Here is a 13279-nt window from a genome sequence, read left to right on the forward strand (position 1 = left end):
TCATGCGGTCAAAGGCCTCATTAGATTCGTCTCGCGAAGTAGCGCAGGGGTTATGGAGTTAGTTTTATAAACTGTCTTTATAGTACTCTTAATTAATTGTCAAAGTTTGCTACAGTAGCTTACGCTACTACAACCAACCATCCCCCAATGCAGACAACCTAGTTGCATCCAACACAACCAACCATCCCCCAATGCAGACAACCTAGTTGCATCCAACACGTACTTCTAGTGCTCTTGTTCCACTTCTTTGGGAACAAATGTGTACCACTCTACCATAAAGAATCCAAGTGTGTAAATACCATTCTCCTATTATTATCACCATTTTTGAAAGGATCACATCATTCTTTTTTTATCCTTTCTTTTAAACGATACCATTCTTTTTTCCTACCACTTCAATAATTTCTCCTTGAGAGAGAGTTTGGAACCAGGTATACATAGGAAAATCTGGATAACCTCCTAATCTATTTCTTAGTTCACTTTACCCCTTAAATTATGTCAACTAGTCCAATTTACCCCTTAATAATATTTATCTTTGTTTATTTATCTACGCACAAGCAAAGTCTTGAGTAAAATTTCGCTGGATAATAGCACACATAATATGTTAAGAATTTTTCATCACTATTTTAATATGGTATGATATTTAATAATAAATTAACCTTTATGATACAAAACTATACAAAATATTGACAGAAAATTCATAATCTATTTTTTTGACATATATTGTGATCCACCACAACCCTGCAAAATCATAAATTAAGATTTCACTTACACATGGAGAAATAAAAAAGATAAATTATATTAGGGGATAAATTGAACTAAATGACATACTACAGGAGTGAAATTGAACAAGAGATAGTTAAGGGGGTTATCCGGACTTTGATCATACTTGAGGGAAGTAATTTGAACCTTTTTCGGTACATATACAATATTCTTATTTGTTCATGTTACCTGTCATATACTTTGCTCTATTTCATAGAGATAATGCTTCTCGTGTTTCTTTTCTATTATTTCAATCAAATAAATTTGTTTGGATTGGGAATTGTCCAATACAATTAATAAATTAATTGTTTTTAATAAAAAAATTATTGATTAATCAAATACAACTTGCAATATTACAGAAAAACAAGGTGCAACAAAGCTATAGCTGCCCAAAACAAGGAATAGTTACAAAGATGATACGTGCCGTACGCATACAGTATGTGTCATCTGTCTGGCATTGGCAATGTACACGCTACATGAGCGACAGGTACATTGCTTGCTTCATCACAAATATACCATTAATTACCTGAACTTACCTTACGTACTTACACGAGGTGACTATCACTATTCTTATCAACGGCGGCTGATGAGCCGGCGGCCTGCTTGCGCTCCTCCTCCTCCATGGTATCGGACAAGGTCCTCCCTCTCGTCTCCGGCAGGCAAGCAGCGAAGAGCCCGGAGCACCCTATGGCGAGGCCGAACACGCCGAACGACCAGAAGCTCCTCTCGCAGCCGAGCGCGACGAGCACGGGCGCCACCACGCCGCCCAGCACCATCGCCTGCCGCACCAGCCCCAGCGCGGAGTTGCGCAGGGACGTCGGGAACAGCTCGATGGCGTAGATCAGGATGACGTTGTACGCCGTGCTCGTCGCGGAGAAGGACAGCAGCTCGGTGGCCATCCCCGCCGTGCCCCGCGGGATGGCGACGCACGCGAGGCTGCACGCCCCCGCCGCCGCGGCGAGCGCCGCGACCGAGCCGCGCCGGTTCGCCCTGGCGATCACGAACCACGAGAGGACGGCCGACGGCAGCTCGGACACCGCGTTGTACGTGACGCTCAGGTACAGGTCGGGCCCCAGGCTGCCGACGCTGAGCGGCATGCCGAAGTAGACGATGCCCACGCCGAAGCCGGCCGCCATGACCGCGGCCAGCCGCCGGATCGCCCACCGGCGCCCCACCATCGCCTGCAGCGTGGCGAACACGCCGCCAGCTCTGGTCCCGGAGTCCTCGTACATGGCGGATGCGCATGCGTTCTGCAGCATGGACAAGCTGCTGCTGGCGGTCGCGCCGCCGCCGCCGTTGCGCGAGGCGATCTGCCGCAGCGTCTCGACGGCCTCCTGCGTCCGGCCGCGCACCAGCAGCCACCGCGGCGACTCCTGGGCGAGGAAGTAGAGCAGGACGGCGTAGACGAGACAGGGCAGGGACGTCCACAAGTACATGCTCCGCCACGAGGCCTCGCGAAGCGCGTAGGCCACCGCAGGGAGGGACAGGAAGCCGAGGGTGAAGCAGGAGAAGGCCGCAAAGCTCACCGCGTTGCGCCACCGCTTCCCGACGAGCTCCGTGGAGAGGACCAGCGCGCACGTGCCCACCATCGACCTGGCGAACCCGGAGGCGAACCGCAGCGCGGCGTACGCCCAGACGTTGGACGCGAAGGCGGTGAGCGCGCCGGCGATGGACATGGACGCCAGGGCCGCGACGAGCATCTTCTTGCGCCCGAGGAGCGAGTCCGCGAGCATCGTGAGCAGGAAGCCGCCGGCCAGGCAGCCGGCGAAGAACGACGACGCCGGCAGGGAGACGAACGCCGGGCCGGCGCAGTTGAGCGCCCACTCGGAGACCACCGACGCCTCGGCCGGCCGGTCCCACGCCCACGTGCCGGGCGGGAGCGGGCACGGCGGCGAGGCGGCAGCAGGGCGCGTGCAGGACGAGTCGCCGGCGACGCAGTGCCACCGCGGCTCGGCCTCCGTGAACACGGAGATGAAGAGCAGATGGCCGTCGAAGGCCCTGGCGAACACCACCAGGAAAGCCTTGAGCAGCTGCATGGCGCCGGTGCCGCCGGTGCACGTCTCGATGATGTCATCGATAGACGGCACCTCCGCCGCCGGCTTGGCCTTGTGGCCTGTCAGGAGGGGGGCGGCGGACGTGTCGTCGTTGGCCATGGACTGATGGACACACTGCTGCGTGTCGTGCTCTTATCTTTGATCTTGGCTCCTCTTCGGTTTTCAACTTGCAAGTCGAAGACCATGCCGGAAGCCGTATTTATGCTCTGCTACTGCGCTGAGTTCTGATGCTTTGCAGGTGTAAAACGCCTAGTATGAGCAGATTTCTACTATAAACAAAAAAACATATACCAACCCGCGATCCGGCCTCTTCTCTTAGTAAATTTTGTGAAAAAGCTTTCAACTTTTCTCAAAATCAACCCGCAGTCAAGTCCAACAGTCAAGTTTAGATAATTTGCAAAGAAAACCTTAAGTTTCTATAAAATCAACCCGCCATCATGATCCTCTCTTAGGATTTCTTTTAGAAATAACCCTCATATGTTAATTAAATCAAACCACACCCCCGTTCCATCAGTTACTTCTACACGAGCAACATTATACCTACAATCTGAACACCACATGTTGAAATGAAAATTTGCTCAACATAGAATTTGATCAAAAATTCAAAACTACAACTTTATTATAGAGTAAATACAAAATTCAAAATGCTTTCGCAATTAGTTTGCACAATCGCGTACATGCAACTCGTTGTACCTACAATTTGGACACCAAAACATCATCAAATCAAAATATGATCAACACAAAAGATGCCTGGAATGTCAAAATCTAAAAGTTTACTATATAACAAAGTTTTGTAAATTCAAATCATTTTTCGTAATTCGTTCAACACAACATCTTTATTTGCTAAAATATAATATCATACCACCGTTCTTCTATGACTTCTCGTGCTACCTCCACAATAACATGTCAAATTTTAATATAACCACTACTTCTTAAAAAAAATTAACACACCTATTAATTGCAACATGATTTCACGAAATACATTAAGTTTCCGATTAATTGTGCTTCACGCTCCCTAATAAATTATTTTATCCCTTTTTCCACCGCAATAAATACAGCAAAAATATCATAGCTCCATTTCGATACCTAAAATAATATACTACTTAAACAATAGCGTCACATAATAAAATGCCGAAAATATATACCAAGTACAATAGCAGACTGCAGACCATGACACCTATGCGAAAATAATGAAATGATGAATTAATCTTAACCACATTGCTTAAAAAAACTACTGCATGCATCAACTAAAGTTAGCGGGATACGGGCCCCACGCGGCAAAGCTGCGGGCTTTCTAGTTTATATCTAGATTTAATGGTTTACTTAAGGTAACAGTGAAGGTTTAACATAAGATGCAAATCGGGAGAGTTAATTAATTCAGATCTTTTTTATATATAATGGTATATATGGTGGGCAATAATCTCGACCAATATTAGGGGAGTCACCATATATTATATATTTAAATAATAGAAAAGATGGGTAATCTTGATATAGACTTGGGTTACTTTAGATTATCTTATAATGACAAAGGTAGGTAATTAAAATGGAATAGATTATTATTATCAGGGGCGGAGCTAGAGAAATGTGGAGGGGGGTGCGGCCATAAGCGTCGCCACACTTGGCCTCCGATCGCATTAGTATTTTTCTTCATGGTATGTTCACTGCTAGAAAAAAAAGTATAATAGTATGGGTTTGAAATGGGCTAGTCCCGGTTCTCCAACCGGTACTATACAACGTCGAGTGCACAACTCGGTACTAAAAGGATCCTTTGGTATGGGATAATGTTTCCACCTAGTACTAAAGGGTTCTATAAGCTTGGGTCCAGTCCAAACATACCATGGGCTGGACCAATAGCCCTTTTTCTACTAGTCGTTGCCACAAATGACTATACACATTTTTTTTCTAATGATGCATGATGTGAGTTTACTGAAAGCCTTTTTTTCTTTTCCATAGCAGTATGATAAAGGAGGTTCAAATATGCGGTCATGCCTGCTGTTTCTCTTCCATGTCCTGGGATGGTGCTCAAACTAATAGATGCATTACCTCTTACAGATTAAATCTACATCCTTTTCTAGCTCCATCAATTTCTCTACATTAAAATTGTGAAATGGATCTCTTGGATTGAAAGCAGCTGAGCAAACAAGCAATTGAAAGAAATCTATTTGCTTCATTACTTGCATATCAGTAATTAAATATCAGATGAAGAATTAAAAAGGCTAACCCTATCTAGACAAACTACCAAGAAGACAAGAACCACAAACTTGAAACCAATTTGGATGCTCGTATTGATGGAAATTGAAACAATAGAGAATCTTTTAAGTTGTTTACTTTGACTTTTGAAGGATGAACATAGAAGAGATGAGCACGGCCAGGCTATAATGTGCTCCTGTGCCCTTGGCCCTAAGACTGGCTGTTTGGCTAACGCAGATCAGTGCTATGCCTGGCTACGGTCGACAGCCAGCGGCCACCCTCCACCAAAATTCTCGTGTCGCCAAGGGGAGAGATCGCGTCAGGAGTTCGGCGTGAGTCAAAGTGACGGCTGACGATTCCGTGCGTAGGGGCGTGGCTGCTGTTGGGAAGTTGTGGGCTCTCTTTGTCGGCTCAGCTGGCGGTGTGGGTGCAGACGTTTGGATTTGGGAGGTGCAAATATGGTAAATACATACATGCTATAACGTATTTCGTATTTTGGTCTGGGTGCGGCCGCACCCGGTAGGTTCTATATGGATCCGCCCCTAATTATTATTATCAATGATGATTAGAGTCTACTGAATTAATGTCGGACATTTCTAATTTTGTATATCTATCTTTTTTTTTTGTTAGCACGACTCTATCGTAGAGACTAAAATATCTCCAATTAGTAATGGGGAGATGCTCTGCAAGTCTGCATTTGTTGCACATATTGGAGATCATGACTGCCCCCCATGCTCTACGGCCTGGAGATCCCAATCCCTCGTAACCTCATCATAATGACATCACCGCCGCCAGATTTCTCCTACACATCACCGCCGCTGCAGAGACTCCATCCCAGGCTCCAACTCCGATCCAGGCGTGCAAATTGACAGGCCAAAAGCTATGGAAATGAAACAAACGCACACATACCTTTCTTGCCTTTCCTCCATCTCCGCGCAGCGGTTGGAGCACGAGGTCGTACGCATGGCGTGATCGGTCGGTCGAGGACGCACGGATGATCCGATCGAGCGGGATGAGCAGGGCCGGGCCGGCCGCCGACAGTAGTGGGCGGCCCGATAGCGGCACGGCACGTTCCACGCGCGGTGGCCAAAGTTTCCAGGCGATGGGTGTGACGATCGACACTTTCTCATTCCGGACTAGGGTGGTCGGGGCCCACGATATATTTTTTTAGATTAAGGAAAATCCGGCCTCAGGTGTCCATGAGGTAGACCCTGTTCTGCTCCAGCAGCCTCCAGCTAGCCAGCAGTATTTTCCTCTCATACCACTCCAGCAGCAGCCTCCAGCCACCAGCCAGCCAATAGTATTTTCCTCTCACACCACTCCAGCAGCAGTCTCCAGCACCAGCACAGCGAACAGGGCCATAGGGTCTATTTATCGCTGTAACGAACATGGCCCCATTTAGACCATTTCGAGTGATTTTGGTGATCGTATGACAACGCAATTAATGGGACTAACGAGTTTGCAAAATCATATTTGTAGGATTCTTTAGGTCCCTTGGATAGAGTCCAATGCATCGTCGAGACGTGATGTCCAATGCACCGTCAAGACGAGGTGTCCAACCCACCGTAGAGATATCAAGTCGCACTGAAAACGGAGAGTTAGAATATATTTGAAGTGTCCAAATGACCGCTGCGACAAGTTGGACAAGTGCAACAAGGAAACATGAAGTTTTCAGTAGGGTCGGATAATACGAATACACTGGGTCGGATAAACACATCAAAGAACCCGGATTATCCGATGCAGTAAGTACAGGCTCGGATTTTGAGTACTAGTATTACTCAGAGAGCATGTTTTCAGGGGATAAAAATTTCCTATGGGGTCGGATTATCCGACGCTAGGAAAACTGAAGGTCGGACAAAGGCTCGGGTGATTCTACAGAGAGCCTATTTTCTCGAGATGGAAAATATCCTTCGGGATCGGATGATCCGACGTGGTAACTTTGGAGCGTCGAACTAATTGGCCGGGTCAATGATCGTTACCGTTGTTCTGGAATTCAAATTGACCGTTGCACCGGATGATCCGACGCCTCAGTCAAGAACGGGTCGGATGAACTGATCGGACAAATAACGTCAGCAGCAAGGTTTAAACTGTAACGGCTACAGGTCTGCTGGCAGTGGGATCGGATGATCCGACGCTTTGGTTTCAGTACCGTCGGATTATCCGACGCCTACGCAGAAAAAGGCATAACGGCTATCCAACGGCTAATCTGAGTTGGTGTCCTATATATATGGCTTTCCCGGATCATTTGAAGTTTGCTGGAGTTCAGAGAAGTTCCACACACATCCTCAACACCTCCAAGCCAACCAAAGTGCTTATTGATCACATCTTTATGTTTTGAACTAGTTTAGCTCTTGAGTGAGTGAGCAAGGTTGTGTGCCTTGTGCTTTGGTTCTAGGGGAGAGCCATCTCATGTACTCGGTGAGCCGGCCATTCTTGGAGTCTTGGTGACTCGCCGGCAACGTCAACGACCCTCCGGCTTGGTGTGGAGCGGCGTCAACAAGCTTTGTGCGGGGGACGTGGAGACTCCCTTCCGTGGTGGAGAAGCTCCTTAGTGGAACTGGGGCCAAGGTGACCGTGATTGTGTTCACGGAAGAGACTTGGTGGCCGAGAAGTAATACTCTTTGTGAGTGCTTCAACAATGTGGATGTAGGTGTGTCTTTGTGGCTAACCGAACCACGGGATAAATCCTCATGTCACAAGAGTTTGCTTTCTCTCATCCTTTTTTCAGCTTCCGCATTTACTTATTGCAATCTTATGTGCCTTTACTTTCATAGAGTAGAATCTTGATATGATTGGTCATAGGTTGCATAACTCTTTTGGGATGAGGATTTTCACACTAGAAGAACACTAGTTGCACATATAGATAGTATGGATTAGTTTATTTTATGTGCAAATAGTTGGAGCTTGAGATTAAGATTTTTAGTTTGCCTAATTCACCATCTCCCCCTCTTAGACTACGAGCACCGATTCCTTTCAATCGCTTTAAACAATTTTGCTCGATTCAATTGCACAAGCCAGCCTATCTATTGTTTACCTTCTCTGCTCCACTCCTCCCCGGCCCCTCATCCTCCACCCATGGTTTCAAATCCCGTTCGAAATCCGGCGGAAACCGGATTTTTTTCCCGTTACCGGAACTAGGCGAGATTGGAAACCGTCTGAAAATCCGACAGATTTCGTTAGGATTTTTGAAAATTCAAAAAAATTTATAAAAAATTGGGAGAAAATCTTATAAAAAACTAGAGTATGTACACACACCATTTCTGTAAGCCAAGTTCAAAAATAATGATGTTTGCGCATTCAAATTTTAATTTTCGTCAGAACACGCCAAACCATCCACCATGTACCTCTCTCTGTACTCATTTTCACCCTCAAGTAACTCTCTCTCTACTCATTTTCACCCTACACAGCTCTCGTGACTTACTTTCCCCACTCCTGCTCGCGTCCTGGGCTGAGGCCGACTGGGCAAGGGGCTCTGCCGGTGATGGAGAGGTGGGATCCAGCGTCCGCTCGCCGGTAGCCGTCCGGGAGTAGCGCATCCCGTCGGTGGACTGCCCGGCCGGCTGCTGTCCCGGCCAGGCGACGGGAGCCGCTGCAATCGCGCTGAGAAGCTCTGCTCCTGGTCGAGAACCGACGTTTTCCGGTGGTTTGTGCTGTGCAGTATATGAAAAGGTGATTTCCTGTCCGATCTCTTGTTTGATTGAAATCTTAATCCTGATCCAGCTACCAGCGGGCATCCTGCTGCTGCCACCTTCCGTTTCCTTGCAAATGCAAGGGTGGATTTGATTAGTAGTACCATCTACCATGTGCTAGTACTCAATTAGATTAGATTAATAGTACCATGAGTGCTTGAAATCCTAGAAGTGGGTGATGCTCGGACCAAGCTGAACTGAATATAATATTATCATTGTGCACGTCGATGTCTCAAAATCTCTAAGCCTTCTGTAGTTATTGCTTTACAATGCAGAGTTGCATATATATTGACTTTGTTTTTGTTTTGCACCCTTCTAGGTGAATGGCGGGGCGAGCGGACCCAGTGTGGGAGCATGGAGAGAAGATAGGCTCCGGCTGGAAGTGCAAGTATTGCCGTGAGCCAAAGGCTGGTGGAGGGGCAACAAGGCTAAAGGAGCATTTGGCCCACTGAGGTAACGATGTGAAGGACTGTCCTTCAGTCCCTAAAGAGGTGAAGGCTTTCTTTGCCCGTGAACTTGACAAGATAAAGGAGAGAAAGAGGGAAAGGGAGCGACAAAGGCATAGAAGCACAGCGGCAGCTAGAACTCAGTACGTTGACCTAGAAAATGAGGATGATGATCTTGAATTACAAGTTGCCATCCATCAATCAAGGGAGGAGTATGAGTTCAGAGAAAGAGCTGGTGCACGATACGAGAGGGGTGGTGGCTCTGGATCGGGCCAAGCGGGACCGCTCCCTAGGATGTTAAGAAGGAGTCAGACACAAGTGCCAGAGCGGGTAAAGGACTGCCATCTTGCTTCTAGCTCTGGACCGCGCCAACAAAGGATAGATATGGGTCCTTGGACCAGCAAGGGGAGGAATGCAAAGCAAATTCTTGGGAGGGCATGGGCGAAGGCATGCCATGCCATTGGTATACCTGGTAGGAAAGTAGATGACCCGTACTTTAGGGCGGCCATCATAGAGACGCAGAAACAAGGTATGTTGTGTGTGGATACGTGTGGATATACATGTCATATGATACAACAGTTGTGTTTCTATGGTACTTAGTTGTTGTCAATTTCTTGCTTTATAATAGGTACAGGGATCGCAATACCAATTGGAAGGGACATTGATGGAAAGTACTTGCAAGAAAATGTGAATGAGATTAAAAAAGAGATGGAGAAGTGGAGGCAATTTTGGCCTGAGTATGGTGTCACCATCATGTGCGATTCGTGGACGGGCCCTACTCGCAAGAGTGTCATCAACTTCTTGCTTTATTGCAATGGGACTATGTATTTTTGGAAGTCTATTGATGCAACTGGAGTATCACAGGACCATCAATTCATACTGAAGGTATGTGGTTGGTGTGGAGTATTCATTTTTCTTAGTTTTCTGAAGCCGCATGCTTATCGATTCTTTGAAAATGCAGGAGATCAAGAAAGTAGTGAGCCATGTGGGGCCAGAGAATATTGTTCAGATCATCACGGACAATGGCTCCAATTACATGAAGGCATGTAAGCTGCTGAGTAATGAGTTTCGGCATATCGCGTGGCAGCCATGCCTTGCACACACGATTAACCTCATGTTGAAGGACATTGGAAAGTGGCCTGAACATGAAGCAATGATTGAGAGTGCCCAAAAAATTTGCAGTTGGTTCTACAACTCAAACAGTTTGCACCACATGATGAAGACTGCCATTGGTGGCGAGTTAGTAAAATGGAATGCAACAAGATTCGGAACAAACTACATGTTTCTTGAGAGCTTTCTTAGGAAAAAGGATCAGTTTATGGCATGGATGGTCTCTGCAGAGTTTAGAGCAACACGCCATTTTGATTCTCCAGCCGGCAGGTATGCATTCAACAACTTAACAACACTTCAATGGTGGGACAGCATGCAGAGTGTTCTAGATGATGTCGAGCCTCTATATATGTTCTTGAGATTTGCTGATCAAGACAAGGTTCCAACTTTAGGTGAAGTGCTCATGGAGTACCAACACTGTAGGCAGACATATGCAAGCAAATTTTCAAATGATGGTGCCCGATTTGACAAGATCACGGATGTTATCACTTCAAGGCTAGCTACTGTAATGTTGGGCACATATGTGCAGACTGCTTGTGCCTTGCATCCATACGTCAATTATGCTGTCGGGACGACGGCAGATGTTTTGGAAGATCTTCGAAAGGGACTTGAAAGGATGTTTGACACTAGCACAGCGGCAGCTGCACTCCATGAGTATGAGTTATTTAGAAACAAGGCTGGTCAGTTCTCAGGGGACCTTGCTAGGAGAATGGCGGTTGATCGAAGCACATCACCATCTAGCTGGTGGTCCATGTTTGGCTCAGATACGCCAAACCTTCAAAGAGCGGCGACACGGCTTCTCTCCCAATGTGTATCATCCAGTGGTTGTGAACGAAATTGGAGTACGTTTGCATTCATCCACACAAAGCTTCGTAACAGACTCAGCTATAGCAAGCTACATGATTTAGTGTTTGTAAACTACAATCTCCGACTCCGTATCCAACGTGCATCAGCCACCGTAGAGCCAAGTGAATATGATCCTGCTAGCAGTTTCATGGACCTCTCATTGTATAGGCAACATAGCGCTATTCGGGAGTGGATGGAGAAAGGGAGATCCAATGGACCACCCACTCTGGATGAGGATTCTGATTATAGTGACTTTCCAATCCCTAGTCAGATGTTCACCTCCCTAGCACGTGATGGTGATGAATCACCATTGGATGTTACTGCTTGGGCAGAGAAGAATATAGGCGACACCCATCTTGGAAAGAGAAAGTCTAAAGTTGGCCCGGCTCAAAAACAAAGAAAAAAAGGTAGAAGAAATGACGAAGAGGAAGAGGAAGAAATTAGAAGTGAGGACACTACGCCTGAGCCTACGGGTGATGACTACAATGAAAATGACAACGATGACGACGATGACAACGACACCGATGATGGTGGCAGTGGTGGTGGTGAGACAGCCGGAGGGACTAGTGCGGTTGGAGGGAGCAGCGGTGGCCATTCAGGTGGAAGGCCTATTAGATTTACTGGAGAGAGCCATTTCACACATGCCACACAGGATGAAGACCATGGAGCACCCACTTCACAGAGACAGACTAGAAGCTACCGAAGACAATCCACACCCCATGAATATGATATCTCTAGCTCTCTTAGCTCCACCAGTAGCTACCCTGCCGTACCATCATACCCATATCCATACCCACAGCCATACCCATACCCACAGTTGTATCCATACCCTCCACCAGATCCATACGCACAACCATATGACCCTCGGCTGCAGTCATTGCATATCATGTATGACTATCTGTCTGGGGCACATCATGAGTACAAGGAGGCTGAATGAACTATTTCAATTTGTGTGATGTCATGGTATGAATCTTGTATGGACAAATAAATATTAGAACTTGTATGCCATATTTCTATCCATGGACTTGTATTGTAATATGTACTAAATATATTGTATGGAATGCACTTCGGACTTCTATTAATATGGTCGATTTGGTTTGACCAATTGCTTTAGGTACCATGCAATTTGGACTACGCATTTTATTGTTTTCTTAGGTGATATGCATGTGTTTTATATCTTTGATGCAATGATTTGCTTTTTATGTATGGAATATATTTATGTGTACATGTTACGTGGAGATACTGCCACAATTTATCGTCATCCACTGTGCAATCTAATTTTCCGGAGGTAAACACGGTTTCCCGTCCGGTTTTTCTCCGGTTTCCGACCGGGAAACTCTGGTAACCGTTTTTTGAATTTAAAGGAGCATCCCGTCCGGTATCCAGCGGTTTCCGACGGAAACCGGCTAATTTCCCGTTCCCGGATGCCTCCGGGATAGTGTCTCCCGGCGGTAAGTTAAACCCTGCCTCCACCTCAGTCGGCGGCTCTCGCCGCTCGCCCACCACCCACCACCGCGTTGCCTGCCCATCCACCACGCACCCCCCACGCCGACGCTCCTCACACCTCCACGGGCCACCATCCACCGGTTGTTCGGCCCCGTCCGGCCAGCGACGCTCCCACGCCGCCGCCGCTCCTGGCAATGTTTTAAAAAAATCTTTACATTGAATGGCAGCGGGTCCCACCACCATCGCATGTGTCTGGCCGCCAGCAGCAGGCGCAACTATTAGACCTGCTCGGAGAGCTAGGCTTATAGCCTCCGTCGGCTACCATAGTGCCAGATCACCATGCACAGTGGCAGATTCCACTAGCATTTATCGCGTAACAGTGAGAGCAGCGAGTGTTTCCACCGGCTTCGAGCGAGCGCTTCGCAAGCCACCCACTCCACTCTCTCTTCTGCTTTCTCTCTCCACGTAGGATCTTACCGCTTCTCACCGGCTTCTCACCCATCTACGATATACTTGCTCTGTGGCAGGCAGGGCCGGTCAGGTCTCACTCGAGGCGTCGCCATCCCGGGCCGGCCGGCCATGGACGTATCGAGCTGGCCGGGGAGACATGGCACACCCACCGTCGCGCGGTGAATGTGGATCTGATGAACGAAATTCTCCTGCATCGCATGATTGTACTATACTACTGCTACTAGCTACGAGTACAGTACACTATATGTATACATACAGTAATGCTATC

At 47.2% G+C, this 13279-nt stretch overlaps 1 protein-coding gene across 1 annotated transcript; it reads right to left on the bottom strand.

Moving 5' to 3' along the window:
• Positions 1–1161: 1161 nt before the first annotated feature.
• On the bottom strand, positions 1162–3018 carry LOC120687902 (organic cation/carnitine transporter 2-like). Its single transcript, XM_039969991.1, has one exon. The coding sequence runs from the start codon at positions 2910–2912 to the stop codon at positions 1305–1307; it is 1608 nt and encodes a 535-aa protein (XP_039825925.1). The 5' UTR covers positions 2913–3018; the 3' UTR covers positions 1162–1304.
• Positions 3019–13279: the final 10261 nt, after the last annotated feature.

The sequence above is a fragment of the Panicum virgatum genome, chromosome 9N (assembly GCF_016808335.1).
Source record: "Panicum virgatum strain AP13 chromosome 9N, P.virgatum_v5, whole genome shotgun sequence".
NCBI lineage: Eukaryota > Viridiplantae > Streptophyta > Magnoliopsida > Poales > Poaceae > Panicum > Panicum virgatum.